Source organism: Gracilinanus agilis, chromosome 5, assembly GCF_016433145.1.
Source record: "Gracilinanus agilis isolate LMUSP501 chromosome 5, AgileGrace, whole genome shotgun sequence".
Lineage (NCBI taxonomy): Eukaryota > Metazoa > Chordata > Mammalia > Didelphimorphia > Didelphidae > Gracilinanus > Gracilinanus agilis.
Window position 1 is genome coordinate 248,049,857 of NC_058134.1, and position 17,001 is coordinate 248,066,857.

Here is a 17,001-nt window from a genome sequence, read left to right on the forward strand (position 1 = left end):
CTCTCTCTCTCTCTCTCTCTCTCTCTCTCTCTCTCTCTCTCTCTCCCCCCTTCGCCCTCTTCCTCTCCCTCCCTCTTTCCCTCTCTTTCCCCTTCTTTCCCCCTTCTCCCTCTCTCTCCTTTCCAAGGATTTCAAGGATTTGGAAAGCTGATCACCAGAAACAGAGATGACTTTCTAGCATTTTAGAGCCTCCTGTCAAGTTTGTGCTCTGCTAGCATACCTTTCAGGAAAAAATTCATAGTAATCTCCATACCATAATGCAACATCAGAGGAAGACTTCTTTGGAGGTTATATCTTATGCCACAATAAATTTCAAAGGATTAAACAATATAAATAAAAGTTTTTTTAAAGGAAAAATCCCCGACCTTTGGGAACTTATACTATTATTATTAATAATCTTTTTTGAAAATATTAATGTTACAATACACAATAGGTCTTTGTAGTCTGAATACTTCTGATAAGGAAAAGGAAAAGGAAAACAAATCCAAAATTTTCTAAACTTATTAAAATATAGATACTTTGGAGGCAGCCAGGTGGTTCTGTATATAGACAGCCAGGCCTAGACCCAGGAGGTCCTGAGTTCAAATTTGACCTTAGACACTTCCTAGCTCTATGACCCTGAGCAAGTCATTTAACACCAATCGCCTAGCCCTTAACACTATTCTGCTTTGGAATTGATACTTAGTATTGATTCTAAGACACGAGATAAGGGTTTAAAAAATGTATATACTTTGTCATAAAATACAAAGCACTAATATAAATATCATGTAAGAACCAGTCTTAAAGTTTAGGAGAATATAGACCATGATTATAATATTCTTAGTACATCCTTATCTTGAGAACAAATGTATAAAGTATTAAATAATGGCACACATTTTCTGGTTTATTTGATATAAACCATGATGGCAACTCCATTATCTATATGATAAAACATTTTAATGGTTTTAAAGTTTGACTCAGTGCTACTTTAAATGACTTTTTTGTATTCCAGTTCACACTTACTTCATCAAACGTAAAGTCATCAAGGTTGATTTCTTCATAGCCATCAAGTACTTCATTTTTAATGGAAGCTAGTGCTTTGGCCAGCTTCTTCCGCAATAAGAAGCCTTTCCAAACTGCCTAAACAAAAATGTAAGGCATGTTATATAAGGTTATAGATCAAACCCAAATCCAGATTCTCTCTGTTATCCCATTAGGAAGATAAAACATCTCAGAACTTGGTTTAATAGCTCAGTGATCTGTTTTTTGAACTTTATGTGACATTTAAAACTACAAGACAAATTAAATGTCTGCACGTGTCTAAAGTCCTGAATCCTCAGGAGACTTGCTGCTTGGTAAGCAGAATGGAATCTTAAAACTCCCTCAACTACAAGCCTCGGTCAACTAATTAATGATCTGACAAATCCTCGAGGACCTATTAAAAACGAGGAAGAAAGGGGAATAAGGAAACACAAATACAAATTCTCAAATGATTGTTTGTGTAAAAAGTGAACTGAAGCATACATAGGAAATATTAAATATTTAGAAGCAGCAATACTTGAGATTGTTAAACTGGGTAAATTCACAATGATTTTGGGCCTTTAAAAATAGAACTGATTAAATAGAGTCATGGACTTTTATGGCAGAGATCAGCGAACTTCTTTTTACTGTTACTATAATTACAATATTACTGTCTCCAAGCCTTTTCTCTCCTTAGCATTATGCAGTGGTGAGGAGGTCGGCCCAAAATGAGGAAGAACTGCATTCCATTTCCAACCTTACTGTCTACCTCAAGGAAATTGGTCAATGACTCAAGTCTCAGATTCATCTCTGAAATAAAGGCAGTAATACTTACACTGTTCATTTCACAGAGCTGCTGTGAAGGAAGCATTTTGTAAACCTTAAAGCATGGAGGGCAGTTAGGTGTCTCAGTGGATTGAAAGTCAGACCTAGAGATAAGAGGTTCTGGGTTCTGACTCAGTGGCCCTACACAAGTCACTTACCCCATTGCCCAACCCTTACCACTCTTCTGCCTTGGAACCAATACATAGTTGATTCTAAGATGGAAGATAAGGGTTAAAAAAAATTTGAAGCATGATATAAATCTGAGTTTTCATTGTCATATCTTAGTTGCTATAATAAGGCAGTCAGTGATATTTATCTAAAAATTTTTAATATATTTGTACATGTGGGCAAATCTCAAATGCTAAAGAACTAATATATTATTGAGATAATTAGAAAAGACAAATTGTTTCTAAGAAACAAACATTTATGATAGTGTCTCAAAAAATGAAATCTTATGTTTAGAGAGAAGAAAAAGTTGTGAAATATAAACTGAATTATTTTCCTTAAATGCTATATCTGCCAAGGGGGCAGCTAGAGAGACTGCTGGCCCTGGAGTCAAGAGGATCCGAGGTCATATTTAGCCTCAGACACTTATTAGCTGTGTGGTTGCAAGTTACTTAGCCCATTTGCCTTAGTTATTACCTCATCTATAAAATGAGCTGGAGAAGATAGCCAACTGCCCCATTATTTTTGCCAAGAAAACCCCAAATGTGGTCACAAAGTTGTTAGACATGACTAATCAATGAGAAAAATAAATTATTTGCCAAACTCAATTAATGAGAAGATTTTTAAAGACTTTCTAAACTTTTTTAACATAAAAGATAAATTTGAAGCCTCAAAAATACAGCCAAGTAATGTTTAAAAATTAAAATTACATCTCCTCTTTCCAAGTACAATGAGCTTTACTTTAAAACACATTGCTTCTGGTTTGGGGGAGAAAGTGAAAGGAAGTCTATAGACTCTCAGAATCATGTTTTTAAGTATTTATAAAATAAGAGGCGTAAGATTGCAAGGGAAAGCAAAAGTTAGTAGAAATAAAGAAACAATTTTTCTACCATTCAAGATCCTGCTCTCTTTTGGAATCTATCCATTTTATCCAAGAATTCTTGTGGTGTAAGTGAAGAACTCTTGCTTTCAGTGTCAAGTATATATAATGTCAGTGGGTCCAAGGATCAGTCAGAACCAGGCAACCCCTGCCTACATAGCCAAATGGTAACATGTATTACCTCAGTCCTAGTGCTGGCCCACATGAAGCAAATACATCATTTTTTAGAGCATTTGAATTTTTTTAGAATTTTAAGTTCCTAGCTGCAACAGTGGCTTTCTCCTGGGGAATGACTATCTGGGGTATGTATCAGGGAATGAAGAAAGAGGGTCACACCTAGGTTGGTGAATGACTGAACCTGAAAATAGGAATGATACTGTGACCTCATCCTCCTTCTTCATCTCTGCTTCCCTTCAAGTCCTAGCTAAAATTCCATCTTCTAAAAGAAAGCCTTTCCTGATCTCCCATAATACTAGTGCCCTCCCTCTCTGAATTACCTCCAATTTAAACTGTTTTGATATTATATCTATCTAGGGGTTTCTCTGTCCTATCAAACTAAGGACTCCTTCAGAGCTAGGACTGCTTTTGCCTCTCTTTGCATCCCTACTGCTTGGCAGGATGGTTGGCACATAGTAGGTGCTTTGTATGTTTACTGAGTGACTGTACAGATGAGTTTGATGGGTGATATAAGTTGTTTATTTTCTCTCCCCTTGCCCCAGATTATGGCTTCCCTGTCAGTAAATACAAGGACAGAATGAAGACATCTTGTTTGCACATATAAATTTACAAACACTGCCACAGACCTGAATACGTGTAGCAGCCTTTTCCCTCTGTGTATGCATATCAGTGGTGCTACATTTTCTTTTCTTCATAGCAATCTGAGTCTTCAAAAAGAAATTTCGCCAAGCTCTCTGTATTATTACTGCAGCCATATTCCTTATAGTACAAAAATTAATCTGCATTTGAACGGAGTATCCTTCCTTTGGCTTCCTATTAACAACAAAAATAGCTATTTTTAGTGGTAGAAATTAAAAACCGAAAAATATTTTATTATATTTGAGTTTCACCAAAAAATATATATATGAAGAAGTAAAACAAGAAAATTAATGCAGATTCTGTCTTCATAGGTTGTTTCTTCTTCTGAGCATAACTCATTGCAATGTTAAAGAGCTCTGATAAAGCCATGTGCTAAGCCATGTGTTCAGTTTGTAAAAATTGTCTAAGATATAGTAGTTTTCCATTATGAGAGTGATACAGAACTATCCCTCTTAGGAAAATAAGTATTATTTACTGGAATGTGAAATATTAAATTAAGTGTTCTGGAAGACTAGTGAAGACAATACTATGCCATTTACAAGGAGATGTCCTCCAACTGGAGTTAGGATAAAAAGGGAGAGACCAGACCTTTGTTGTGGAAATGACAAGTAGATGACATTAAAACTAATGATTTCAACAAATTAAGGGTGCCAGAACCAAGAAGAACTTCTAGTGTATTACAGAACCACAGAACCTTGGAGCTGGTTAGACAGTCACTAGAGGTCAAAAATCCAATATCAGAATTCATCTTGTTCAACCATTACCTATCAAACCCAAATATAAATTGATCCCTGCTACAGCATATTGACTTAGAAAGCCACAAATGAACATCATTGTGTATGTTATTTTTTTGTTTTCCAATTACAATTTAAGCTGTTTCCCATGGCTGTGGTTCATGGCAACACCTCTGACCTAAAACATAAATGAAAATTGCATAGCATCTCCAATAAATGGTCACTGAGTCTCCACTTGAAGGCCTCAGGAGATTGAGAAATCACTATATTCCAAGGCAGCATATTCCATTTCTGGACAATTCTAATTATTTGGGAATTCTTCATTTTATTAAGGCAAAATCTCCTTTTCTTTAACTCAAAGCCATTGTTTAGTTCTGATCTTTCAGGTCAACAGAAATAAGTCTAATTTCACTTTCAAGCCATGGCATTTCAAATACATAAAGAGAGCAATCATCTCTGCACTACCCCCATTCCACCAATTCTTATCTTTAAACAAAAAAATCTCCAATTCTTTCAATTAAATCTCTTATAAAATGGTTTTTGTGTCCCATTAATACTCTGGTCCAACTCCTCTGGATGCTCTCCAGCTTAACAACACTCTTCTTAAAATATGGCACTGAATGAAACTGAACATGACACTCTATGTGTGATCTGACCAATTCAGAATACAGTGGGGCTAATATCTGCCTGGATTGCATATGGACATTTAGAGATAGCATGGTGGCTTGATCAAGAGCAGAAGATGCCAAAGGAAACATATTTCCTATTTTGACAAGGTTACTAAATTGTTAATTCTGAAAAATGCCTTACACACAGTACACTTGAGTTTCAATAAAACATCTGAAAAAAATCTCACTGAATCCATTTATCCAGATGTATTTATTAAGTACATACATCCAGTCACCATATTGGTTATGGATATGGATATTGAGGATATAAATGTAATAAATGAAATGCTCCCTAGAGGAGCTTATATTTTAACAAGGAGACAACAAGAATTATTATATGCAATCCTTATAATCCTTGGTGCCAAGGGTCAATCATTTGGTAGTTTCTTCTCATTCATTAATGGAGAGCTGCCTGCATGAGGGATAGGTTAGAGCTGGTGAGAATGGGAGAGAAGAGTTATCTAGGATTTTCCAGTTTCCAGTTTTGAGAGAGAAGCATGATTCCAACCTCTCTCTAGGTCCATGAAGAGAGAAATCTCAATGTCTATGTGTGTGTGTGTGTGTGTGTGTGTGTGTGTGTGTGTGTGTGTTTTGGCATATTCCTATTTAGCTACTTCCCATGGATTTTTTTTCTATCAACTTAAATAAGTAGATTTCTTTTATATTTTCTATGAATGTTCATCATGTACCTAGAATCTTGTGAGACAGAAAACAGGCCTTTGAAATGTAGCTTGGGACAATGCCATTCTCAATTACAGATATTGATCAAGTATTTTGATTTGAATTTGTATTGAAATACTATGAGTCTTTGTGCCATGACACACAAAAAACGTGGTTAAGAACCCATGTTTTAGATTAAATTCTATCATGGAATTTAGTGCAGGATGGAAAACAAGCTCTCAAGAATGAAATCATAAAGAGACAAAAATGCTGAAAATGAAATGAGTAAACTGCCTAAAGAGAATGACATAAAATTCATTGACATAGATTTTTTTTAAGTTTTTTTTTTTAAACCCTTGTACTTCGGTGTATTGTCTCCTAGGTGGAAGAGTGGTAAGGGTGGGCAATGGGGGTCAAGTGACTTGCCCAGGGTCACACAGCTGGGAAGTGGCTGAGGCCGGGTTTGAACCTATGACCCTCCTTGTCTCTAGGCCTGACTCTCAATCCACTGAGCTACCCAGCTGCCCCCCATTGACATAGATTTTTAAAAGTCTCAGATAACTTCTTAGCTGTGTGATTATAGGCAAGTCATTTGACCCCAGTTGTCTCACCCTTACTGCTCTTCTGCCTGTGAACTGGTACTTAATATTGATTCTAAGACAGGTTAGGGTTTTTTTTTATTAAAAATAAAAATAAAAACTTGAATAGAAGATAGAAACTAGGGCCGAAAATATAAACTGAATCAAATCAGAACAATCTCAATACTTCAGTGGAGAAGTGGGCACAGTGAGGGTGGAGAACTACAATAGAGGGCACTGATATTTAAATCAGATGTGATCATTTGGTCTTTTGATTCTACTTAACTGATTTTTCTAGTTACAACTGAAGGATTCAGTGCAGGAAGGGATAGATAGATAGATAGATAGATAGATAGATAGATAGATAGATAGATAGATAATGAAATATGAGTTAAAAACAAAGAAATGAAAACTTTTTTAAAAATACTGTTAGAAATGTTGACAACAAATACTAGGGATAACAAAAAAAGGTGTTTTTAAAAAAAGATATAGTAAGGAAAAGGATAGTTTGATGATAATGAATAAAAAAGAAAAGATATTCTCTCATATTTTGCTTCAGTGTTCTCTACCAAAGAAGATAATCTTTGGACAAGAGAAGAGAGAACCAAAATGTTTAAGAGAGAGTTGAAACATGAGATGCATAAAGAGAGATTAAGAAATTATTTAAATTCTGTTGACAAGGCTCAGGGGAGCTGAGGACACAGTATGAATTGGCAGATGTAATTGTTGGGCCATGTCACTGATCTCTGAAAGTTCCTAGAGAATGAAAAAAGGTATCACAGGGTCTGAAAAAAATAGCAAATATTTAGATTTTCCAAAAAGAAAAATGTATGGAGTCTATGAAATGTAGATTTTATTAAGCTTGAACATGGTCCTTGTGCTGCAAGGAAGGGAAATGATGTAACACCAAGATTAAAAAGAAAATAGGGAGAAAGAAACTAAAAGTCACAATGAGAAGGAAAAATTCTAGAATTATGATAAGAATAGATGATGAGAAATGGAAGCGGTGGTGATCACAAAGACCCAGAATGGCTTCCTCAAGAACAGATCATACAAGATATCCTTTAAGCTCCTTTTTTTCCCCAGGGGGACCAAGATTAATTTAATTTCTTTTTTTTCCTTAGGGGATCTAGAATTGTAGATAATGCTTACCTAGATTTATTCTTCCTAGATTTTGGCAAAACATCTTACAAAATCACCAGTGTTATTTTTTTGGGTAAGAGAGAGAAATATAGACTGTATAATTATTAGATGGACTGAGAACTAGTTGAATGTCAAAACCTACAAAAACTAAGCATTAATGGTTCAGTTTCAAACTGGAAGGATATCTCAAGTGGAGAACCCCTGGAATATATGGTTAGATATGTGATATTTAACATTTCTATGAATAACTTGGCTAATGGAAGAGATTCCATTACGATTACATGCTTATTAAGTTTTAAGAAGATAAGTTTTAAGAAGTTAGGAGGGATAACTAAAACACAATGGATGACAGTTGTTATTAAAGAAGACCTTTATAAAATAGAATGTTGAGCCAAAGTAAATATGTGAAACTGAATAATGTAAAGTTTTATTGGAAGACGCAAGTTCTAGATAACAGTTCATTTGAATAGTTTCTGTGTATTGTGAGCTTAATATCAGTCAATAGTGTAATATGGTTAGCTGAACAACAAAAACAATGTGATTCTAAACCATATGTTATGATATACTTTTCAGAACTAGAAAAATAATCATCATACTTGGCTACATACTGGCTGGAAAATATCAGGGGTTCAGTTCTAAGTATCAAAATTTCAAATTGATATAGCTAAGCTGAAAAGCTTGAGATCACATTCTATGAGAGTTGGTTGAAAAATTGTTTAGCCTGGAGAAAAAGTCTTAGAGAGGACATTTCAGCTTTCTTTATGTAGGTGAGGGTATGACAAGAAAATCAGAATTATGAGCAATGGGGTATAAGTTGTGGAAGGCAATTTAGCATTTCTATCTGCCTACAAGAGGAATGGGCAGTAACTTCCATAACACTGAAAGTATTTGAGGGAAGATTGGATTACTATTTTGGAGGCATATTGTACAGGGAATTCCTGCTCAGGTATGAATGAGGAAATGGGTTGGATGACCTAGTAGGGCCCTTCCAATACTGTGATATAATAGTCTTTGACTTTCCTCTTAAATCACCATCTTTGGTCTCCAAACTACCCCCCCCCCCCCCCGTTGTTGCATAAGGCCTCTTGAGTAAATAAGCTTCCTAAGGTCTCAGTACGATCACTTCTCAGACCAAAACTTTCAGTGACTCCCAAACAGCCTACTCAAAAAAGTACAAATTCCTTTTCTTAATAGTTAAGGCATTACAGCTATGAATCTGCCTTCAAGATACTTTTCCAGATTTAAACTATTTTCCATTGTGAATTCTGAATTCTAGGAAAACTGGAATATTCACTGTCATCCAGTCATGTCCTGCCCCTCTATCCTCAATCCTAAATAAGAAATGAATAACCATTATGTCTGCTATAGAAATCCTTCTCTTACTTCATATTAGAACTTAGCTCCTACCTTCTCTTTCCCAAAGCCTTCCTTCCCTGAATCCCCCCAGCTGAAAATGATCTTTCCTTTCAAAAATTCCTTAAAGCATTTTGGAAATCTTTTTACTTAATAACATTTATATTTATTTGTGTACATGTTATTTTACCCTATTCAGTTGTAAGTTTCTTTCGGGCAGCTATGGTATTTCATTCAGAAAAATCTTATAATGGTGTCTCATCATACTGTGCAGATAATTTTGAGTATTAGGAGATAAACATCAGAAACAAAATCTCTGTTCTGACATATAAAAAGAATTTTGTGCATGGTTACAAAGACAGACTGTGGCCCTAGGACTGAATCTAGGGTAGTCATAACCTTATTATTACTTATTAATCTTGAGTTAAATAATGTTAATGATAATGATGATGGTGGACAGCATTTATATAGCACACTTTAAGGTTTGCAAATTGTTTTATAAATGTTACCTCATTTGATCTTTAAAACAGATGAAGCAACCAAAGGTGAGAAAAGTTAGGAAGAACGAGGCTCATCACTAGCAGCAAGGCTTCTAGGTAATGAATTCTTTGGCCATGAACCATGAATCAAATACAAATTAAACCTTGGGAATTCCCCTCACTTCTAGAGTGATGTGAAGCATAAAGGTGTGTAGCTTCTAAGAATGTAGATTCCAAGAATCACAGTTTTTAGGCAATCTCTAATTGCTTACTAAATTAGTCCTTAATGTAAGAACTAGATTGAATAACTAGCGATGTGACATACTACTAGCAGAATTAAATTGTAAATATGTGATCATTCTCACCACAAAAGAAACTAAAAGACAAACAACAAGTTGTGGCTAAATTAAAGGAATGTTTATAGGTTTTCCTTGGAAAGGAGAATGAAGAGGAGGCTGAAGTGGTTTCATAATATTTCCAAGGGTTAAAGAAAGAGCATAATTTCACAAGACATTTGATTATTTCACTTTGTACTCACAATGAGCATAAGTAAAGGTCTAGCATAGAATAATTGCAATATATATAATTACAGAGAGTGAAGTAGAAAAAAATTTTTAGAAAGACTCACCCTGATGAGGTACTTCAAATAAACTCAACATAAACCTTGATATTTGTGACTTCATCATGAATTCAATTCAATTCATCAATTATCCTGAGCAAGGTACTATTGTACCCGGCATACAAAGATGAAAAAAGGGGGAAAAGTTTACTCTTGGGAAACTAGATAGGTAAATATAAACTAGCAAAAACAGATTAGATGAAGCTATACATAGTGAAAATAATGGAAGATGTGCTTTAGAATCAAGAAATGAACAGCATTTGTCTTGTAGTCTTTGCAGAAACCTCCCACATCTGTAGGTTTTTTTTAAAACAGTTTAAGGTATTTGATGTGTTTCACATGCAAAAGTATTACCAAAAATTAAATTAATTATAGATTATAGTTCAGCAAAAAAGAAATAATCAATTCCTATTGGGGGAGTTATTTCAGAAATAGCTAGATTGTCAACTAGTTTAAGTGTAGTAGTATTAATGGCACTTAATATGAAATAGATAAGGATGGATATTCATGCTGAATAATGTACAGAAAAAAGCAAGATCACATTGAAAACAATCAGAAATTGATCTTCAAGATATCTCTAAAAGTAAAGATTCCAGAACAGGGAATATCATATATGTTACTGTTACCAGAAAAAGGTCAGTGAAATGACAGCATTAACTATGAACTCATATTCTGCTTTCTTATCTATACAAAATATCTGAGGATGGTCAATGTATCCTCATTGGTCAATGATCTTGAGGCTATCCTTATATTACAGGTGATTTTCTGAATACAGTCAAATCTTCCTAATTTTCCATTTGTTTGTTAATAATAAAAAGTATCCTGATATATATATATATGTATATATATATATATATATATATATTATAGGTGCTACAGATTGAATGTGGCTTGAGCCCAAAACTAAGTAAGAGGAAAATGTAGTCACTTTTTTATTTTATTTAATGATCCCAAGCTCCTCATCTTACTGAGACATACAAAACACCATACCTTTAGATGAGTCTAAATTATAAGTGATGCAAAAGAGCAATAGGAAAAAAAACAACCAACAATGACAACAAAAACCACACTGTGGAGGCATGCTGATTGTGGAATGTCAACGAAAGAAGGCTCTCCATGATTAAATGATGATAAGACACTTAACTGTGCTAATGGGGGGGGGCACTACTAAGGTACATGATCTCGTTTCGACTGAGCACTTTCTGGGACCAGAAGATATTTGTTCTCCTCTCCAATTTGTTCTTTCTCACACTCAACACAGCGACTGTTCCAAAACGTCTCCCCGTTCTACTAGCTTTCCATACCGCCCGTCCTCCCACCCTCTGTGCAGAGGATGTTGCCTCCAACTCTTTTCAGACAACTGAACATTCTTCATCCCTTTCTCTACATCTCACATGCTGCCTCCCCACACCTCCGTGACACCCCGCTATGCCTCGGTCCTTTAATTAACTTCAGCCTCTTTACTAGCAGCTGGAAGAACTGGGAAAGGGCTTAGATCAAAGGTGGCACCTGGATAAGTCTGTAAAGGAAATGATAGAAGGAAGGAGGGAACAAATTCCAAGAACGGAGGAAAACTTATGGGAAAGTAGAGAGAGGGGAGATGAGAGTGTTGTGAGAAACGCAATGATTGTAGAACAAAAAAAGGTCAATTTGGCTAGAGCTTTAGGTGAAGGGCTTTAAATGACGGTCAATCGATTAAAGATCGAACAAGCACTTACTGTTGCCAAACACCACCTTCAAGGATGAGGAGACGAAAGCAAAAATCCAACCGTCCATGCCTTCATGGAACATATATTCTTTGGGGAGAAAATATGTACATATGTGTATGCATATGCAAAATAAGCAAGATACTATGGAGGGAATGGCTTCATGGAAGCCTTCAAGAGTTAGGTCTTGAAGGATTGAAACAGTACTCAGAGGCAGAGGTGAGCGGGAAGTGCATTCCTGGCCGGGGAGATGGCCCATGTAAAAGCACGCAGATTAGGACTAGGGCAAGGAACAGAGAGGAGGGAGATCTAGCTGAACTACAGAATGTGCCAAGGAGAGTGCACTAAGGCTGGGAAAGGACGGTGAGGCTCCTGTTGAGAATGGCTGTCAACGCTCCATGGAGAGGCTTAAATTTTGTCTGATGGCTAAGAGGGAAAAGTGGTCAGACTGTGCTTCAGGAGGATCACTCAGCAACTCTGTAAAGATGAATTGGCGTGGGGAAGAGATCCGAGGGAGAGACACCAGTGAAGAAGTGATGGGCACACTCCATGGGAGAGCTGAAGACTTCCACTAGGGAGGGAGCTCCCCGAGTGGAGCAGGAGATCCCCATCCCGTCTGCCTTGTCCTCCCCAAAGCCGATGCTTAGTCTGTAGGGATATGGTAAATGCGTGCTTGTAGATACGTGTGCATACAGTAGACGAGGTGATTAACACATGCGTGTTAACTGGCAAATAGATTCATCTCCAAAGGGCAGCCTCTCACCATATTCCCTTGATTCCATGCTGCTTCCCCCGTAGCTCTCCTCTAATCTCTCGTCTTAGATTTGTCCCCACTGTCCCTGCCAACACTGGAGCCCACGAGTGACATGCAGAAGGAAATGTAAGACTAAAGTGAAAGACTAAACATAAAATCTAAAGCTAAGGAGCAGCGAGGTTGCTTAGTGGATAGAAAGACAGGCTGGAGACTAGAGGTCCTGGGTTCAAATGTGGCCTCAGACACATCCTAGCTGTGTGACAACTTAGTTGTCTAGCCCTCAGTGTTCTTCCACCTTGGAACCAATTCTAAGAAAGAAGGTAAAGGTTTTAGAAAAAAGACTAACCCTAAACCTATGTTCTCCTACAGAAAGGACCAATAAAGCAAGTAAAGTGACTTATCATTTAACCATTCATAATGTTATTCCTGGTTACTAAAATAATTCTCTAGTTGCAAAAACGTATATATAGTTAAATAAGAAAGCATATTGGCATAATTCATTTATCCCTTATAAAAAGGAAATTACAACAAACATGTTTAATGAAATTTGGTAATTTTGGACTCAATGAAATTCAACAAATGAATATATATAAAATATGAACCCTTCTTCCAAAAGAAAATTAAAAAGACCTGATTCTTCAAGGGCATTTCTTTACCATTTCCAAGAAAACAAATACCAGGTCTTCCAAAAAGGGCATTTATTCTTAAGTGAACAAGAAGTTAGAAGACAATTTTATCGGACACTTTGAATAGCATATGTTATTCCATTACACATTAGCAGAATTGACCAAATTAATAACTTAGCTGATTAATATGGCAGAAAATGAAAATGACTGCTTTAGGCATGGTGAATATATTTGAGAAAAATGGCATTTCTCTGTAAATAACTAATTGGATACCAAGTATAGGGTCATTTAAAATCTGTACCTGTACCAAAAGGTAAGCATACCTTTAATAAGATCTCAGAGATCATATTATAAATATGTAATCAAGGGTGTGACTATATGAAGAAAAATTACATTTGTAAATCTTACTTTTTATCGTCATTCTCAATATGTTGGAAATTCTTTTCCAGTTCAGTTGTATTTAATGTTTCAGTGACAGGGTTAAACTTGTGATGAATTTTGGTGGTCTTAATGCTCTTGCTCTTCCTCTTCCTATGGACTCTTTGGTCTTGATCTGTTCTCTCTCGTTGTTCATGTTTGGAGGTTGTGATGAATGTAGGGTAAATGTCAGGAGGAACTATTTTTGGAGAAGTTTTGAGAAAATCCTGTTGATTTTCATTTACCTCCGTAACAAAAAGGTTGTTTTGCTCTGGGCTATTATTGACTACTTTTTTTGTAGGATCTTGCTGTACTTCTGATTGGTCTTTCTCCATGGTGTTTAAATCTTCATCTCTCTCAGTGATCTTGAAATTTTCATGTTCATGATAATTTCTGTATTCACTACTAAGCTTCATCAATTCATTAAAATAACAGCACAAGTCCTCTATGGCATCTGAGGAGTGTATACTTCTGAGGAAAAAATAATGAAAAATGTTTAGCTACAATACATATATGAAAATGTTACAATTTTAAGCAAGTCTAATTAATGATCTCCATTGGCATCATTATAAATATTTATATTTAGCTATTTTAATGCATCTCAATTTTCATAAAAATATTTATCTGTATATTTTCAAATGATCATATGAAACAAAATGGTTAGTTGTTTTATTTTGATGCATTTAATAAATGAATGAGAAAGAGCCTAACCTTCACAACTGTAAACATCAGATGCAGACAAAAAGCCTATGAGGACTGCTGCTGTCTAAATTTGGAGAAGCTATTTACGAAATACACTTAAAAGTGCTTCCAACATTGAATCTTGCCATGCAAAATATTTTTATTGGACTTTTAAATAAAGGACTGATGTTGTGGGAAAGGTTTTTCCCCCCATTTTCCACTTGAAAGAGAATTCACTGAAAAAAGAACCCGAGTACTTTTAAGACAATATTAAGTTTACAAATTTAAACAAATGAAATTCTAAAATGGCAGATAAAATCATCACCTCTATCTCATTTGTTTTGAAGATTTTCTCGGTATATAGTCAAATGTCACATTAATTATCAAGCCCTTGGCACAGAATGGCTCCATTGTATTAATAATGATGTTTCCAACCAAAGGAAGGAAGGGGCAGGGATAAGGAGAATTATAGCATATCAGATATAATTATATGAATGTTCTGAATATTGCCATGAGCTCAGTAAACAAATAAAAACAAAGATTTATCTTTTTGTCATTTTCCAAATAAAATAATTCATCTTAAACTGCCATCATTACAAAATATTCATGTAAAAATTATTCATGAATTGTAGAAAATATAAATACATATACATGTTTGTATGTATGCATAAATACATATGAAAGATTGTTTCTGAATAATTATATATTTAAAGTTCAGTAGTTAACATTGCAGCAATACATTTATTTTTAAATGCAACTTATAATAAAAGTATTGGTTTAAAATCATGTTTGGTTTGTTTCCTTTGAAGTTTAAAACCCTGCATGACAGTGAGCCATAGATTCTTTTGCATACTGTATCTGAAAATAGTAATAGAACATGCAAAATGTTGACTAAATAAACAATAATGACTTTTAGCAACATCCATTATTTTGTTCCTACATGAGGATCCAATTTCACTTAAATGACCCAGATATAAAAACTTTTCCTTTTTTCTAGGCTCTGTCTCAAAGCAGAATAAATTTAAAAACTCACTTATAGGAAAAAAAGAATAGTAAATAAATGATAATTACTAGATAATGAGATGGCATAATAGATAGTTGCTGGACTAGGAGTCAAGAAAGACCTGAGGTTCAATTTCTACTCGGATATATGATGCTGATGATGTTTTTAGTAGAATTATACTCTACTGTTCTTATTTTCATAGTTCTTTCTATTTGACTAACTTTATCTTTAATAATATTTATACTTTGAGTTCATAAACATCACACTAAATCTAAAATAAAACTCAATATCCATATTTTAGATAAGCATATGTGAAAAGTATGTTCTCCTTTAAGAAAACTTAAATTTAAACAAAAAGATGCTTCATCCAATCAGAAGCCTCATGGAAACAACTGTTTATTCAGTGTGGTCATGGATGAAAAGAAAATTTCCCTTAGGAAATTAAATATGTAGGTGGGAGCTCTTTTTTAAAATAGTTATTCATTCTAGCACTGTCTCTGAATGCAACTATTCAGCAGCTATTTCCTGTTGTCAATTCTTCTTCCTAAGGAAAGTATGATGGGTATATTACCTTCAATCTCTCCTGTTCTTTTTTTCTCCCTTCCCTTTCTCTTCAGCACAGAGAAGAATAAGGCCAAAACTGAAATTTCCAGGCCCAAAATGAGCAGTCCAGAAAGACATCAGCATCTACGCAGCCAGACTTCTCAGGGTATGTATTAATAGATGAGAACTGAAAGTGTATTTTAAAGGTTGCTCTTATTTCTTACCTGTCAGTTTTTTCTTAAAATAGCTAAATGTTTCAAAAATATCAAGAAGTTGTCATGTTGCAAATTGTGGGAAGTGTGAATTATTACATTCTACAGAAATTTAAAAATAATAATTCTCTTTGGAATTTTGGAACTTTTTTGTTCAGTTTTTGCTATAAATATTAGGATTTTTTTGGTCATATTCTTGTCAAAGTAATACTTTTGTTGTCCAAAAATTATAGATGAAAGTTAAACATATATGAAATAAACTAGCAGTCAGGGAGAAAGGTTTTCTCACCTGAATTTGAAGGTGGGTATTTACAGAAAATTCATCACCATAAAAGACAGTAACTTGAAAATGTGAGAAATCATCTTTGTACTGATCTTTCCTCTCTACCTCTCTTCCAAAGTATCCTATTTCTGTGGAAAGCATCACAGTTATTCCTGCTTCCTAGACTGGTATCCTCAAATGTTATCCTTGCTTGATGACTTGATTTTGCTCACACCACTTAAGTTAAGAAGTTGTTCATCTTATTATTTCTAGGACATTTCTTACCCCTCTTTCTACTCACACAGTCAGCACTTTGATTCAAAGTTTTCATTACTTCTTGTACAGATTAATTGATCTATTGGCCTCAAGATGATTACAAAGGCTTGTTTTGTATGTCCATGTACTTTACTCTATGCTTAGCAAAGTGTAATAGAAGAAGCTGGGAGGCAGCTAAAAAATACCCAGAATTTAAATAGGCCAAGGAGTGAAACCTCTGGCTGAATTTAGAAATTTTTCCAGCAACTGTTGGCTTTGAGCTATTGTCTTTTTGCCAAGTTTTGGTTTAATATAAACTTCCTAAAGAATCAAAGAAAGGATGCTACATGGACCTAGGAATCATTACATTGTCCATTGGCTAAAAGATCTTTTTAACAAAGTCTGATTGATTAAATTTTTGGCCTCCAATGTAAAAGAGAGAGATAGGGAGTGGGAAGGGAGGCAGTGACTGTGACCAAAAAGGAGATTGTACGCTCAACAGCTGACCTCATGCAGGAGCCTGGGAGGATTCAGCTTTGCCCCTTTTCAGAGAGAAAATAAAGCCAACCAATTTTGCCCTTTATGGCAATACCTATGGGTTACGAGTATCTAACTACCATGCA

At 35.1% G+C, this 17,001-nt stretch overlaps 1 protein-coding gene across 1 annotated transcript in view; it reads right to left on the minus strand.

The window, feature by feature from the left end:
* The window catches only part of LRRIQ1 (leucine rich repeats and IQ motif containing 1), a 239,679-nt gene that overhangs the window by 126,776 nt on the left and 95,902 nt on the right, over positions 1-17,001 (minus strand). Inside the window, exons 17-19 of the mRNA XM_044679173.1 lie at positions 13,414-13,893; positions 3,673-3,859; positions 1,003-1,119 (exon numbers count right to left, since the gene is read on the minus strand). Of these exons, the coding sequence (XP_044535108.1) occupies positions 1,003-1,119; positions 3,673-3,859; positions 13,414-13,893 (784 nt within the window). The remainder of the gene's footprint in view (positions 1-1,002; positions 1,120-3,672; positions 3,860-13,413; positions 13,894-17,001) is intronic.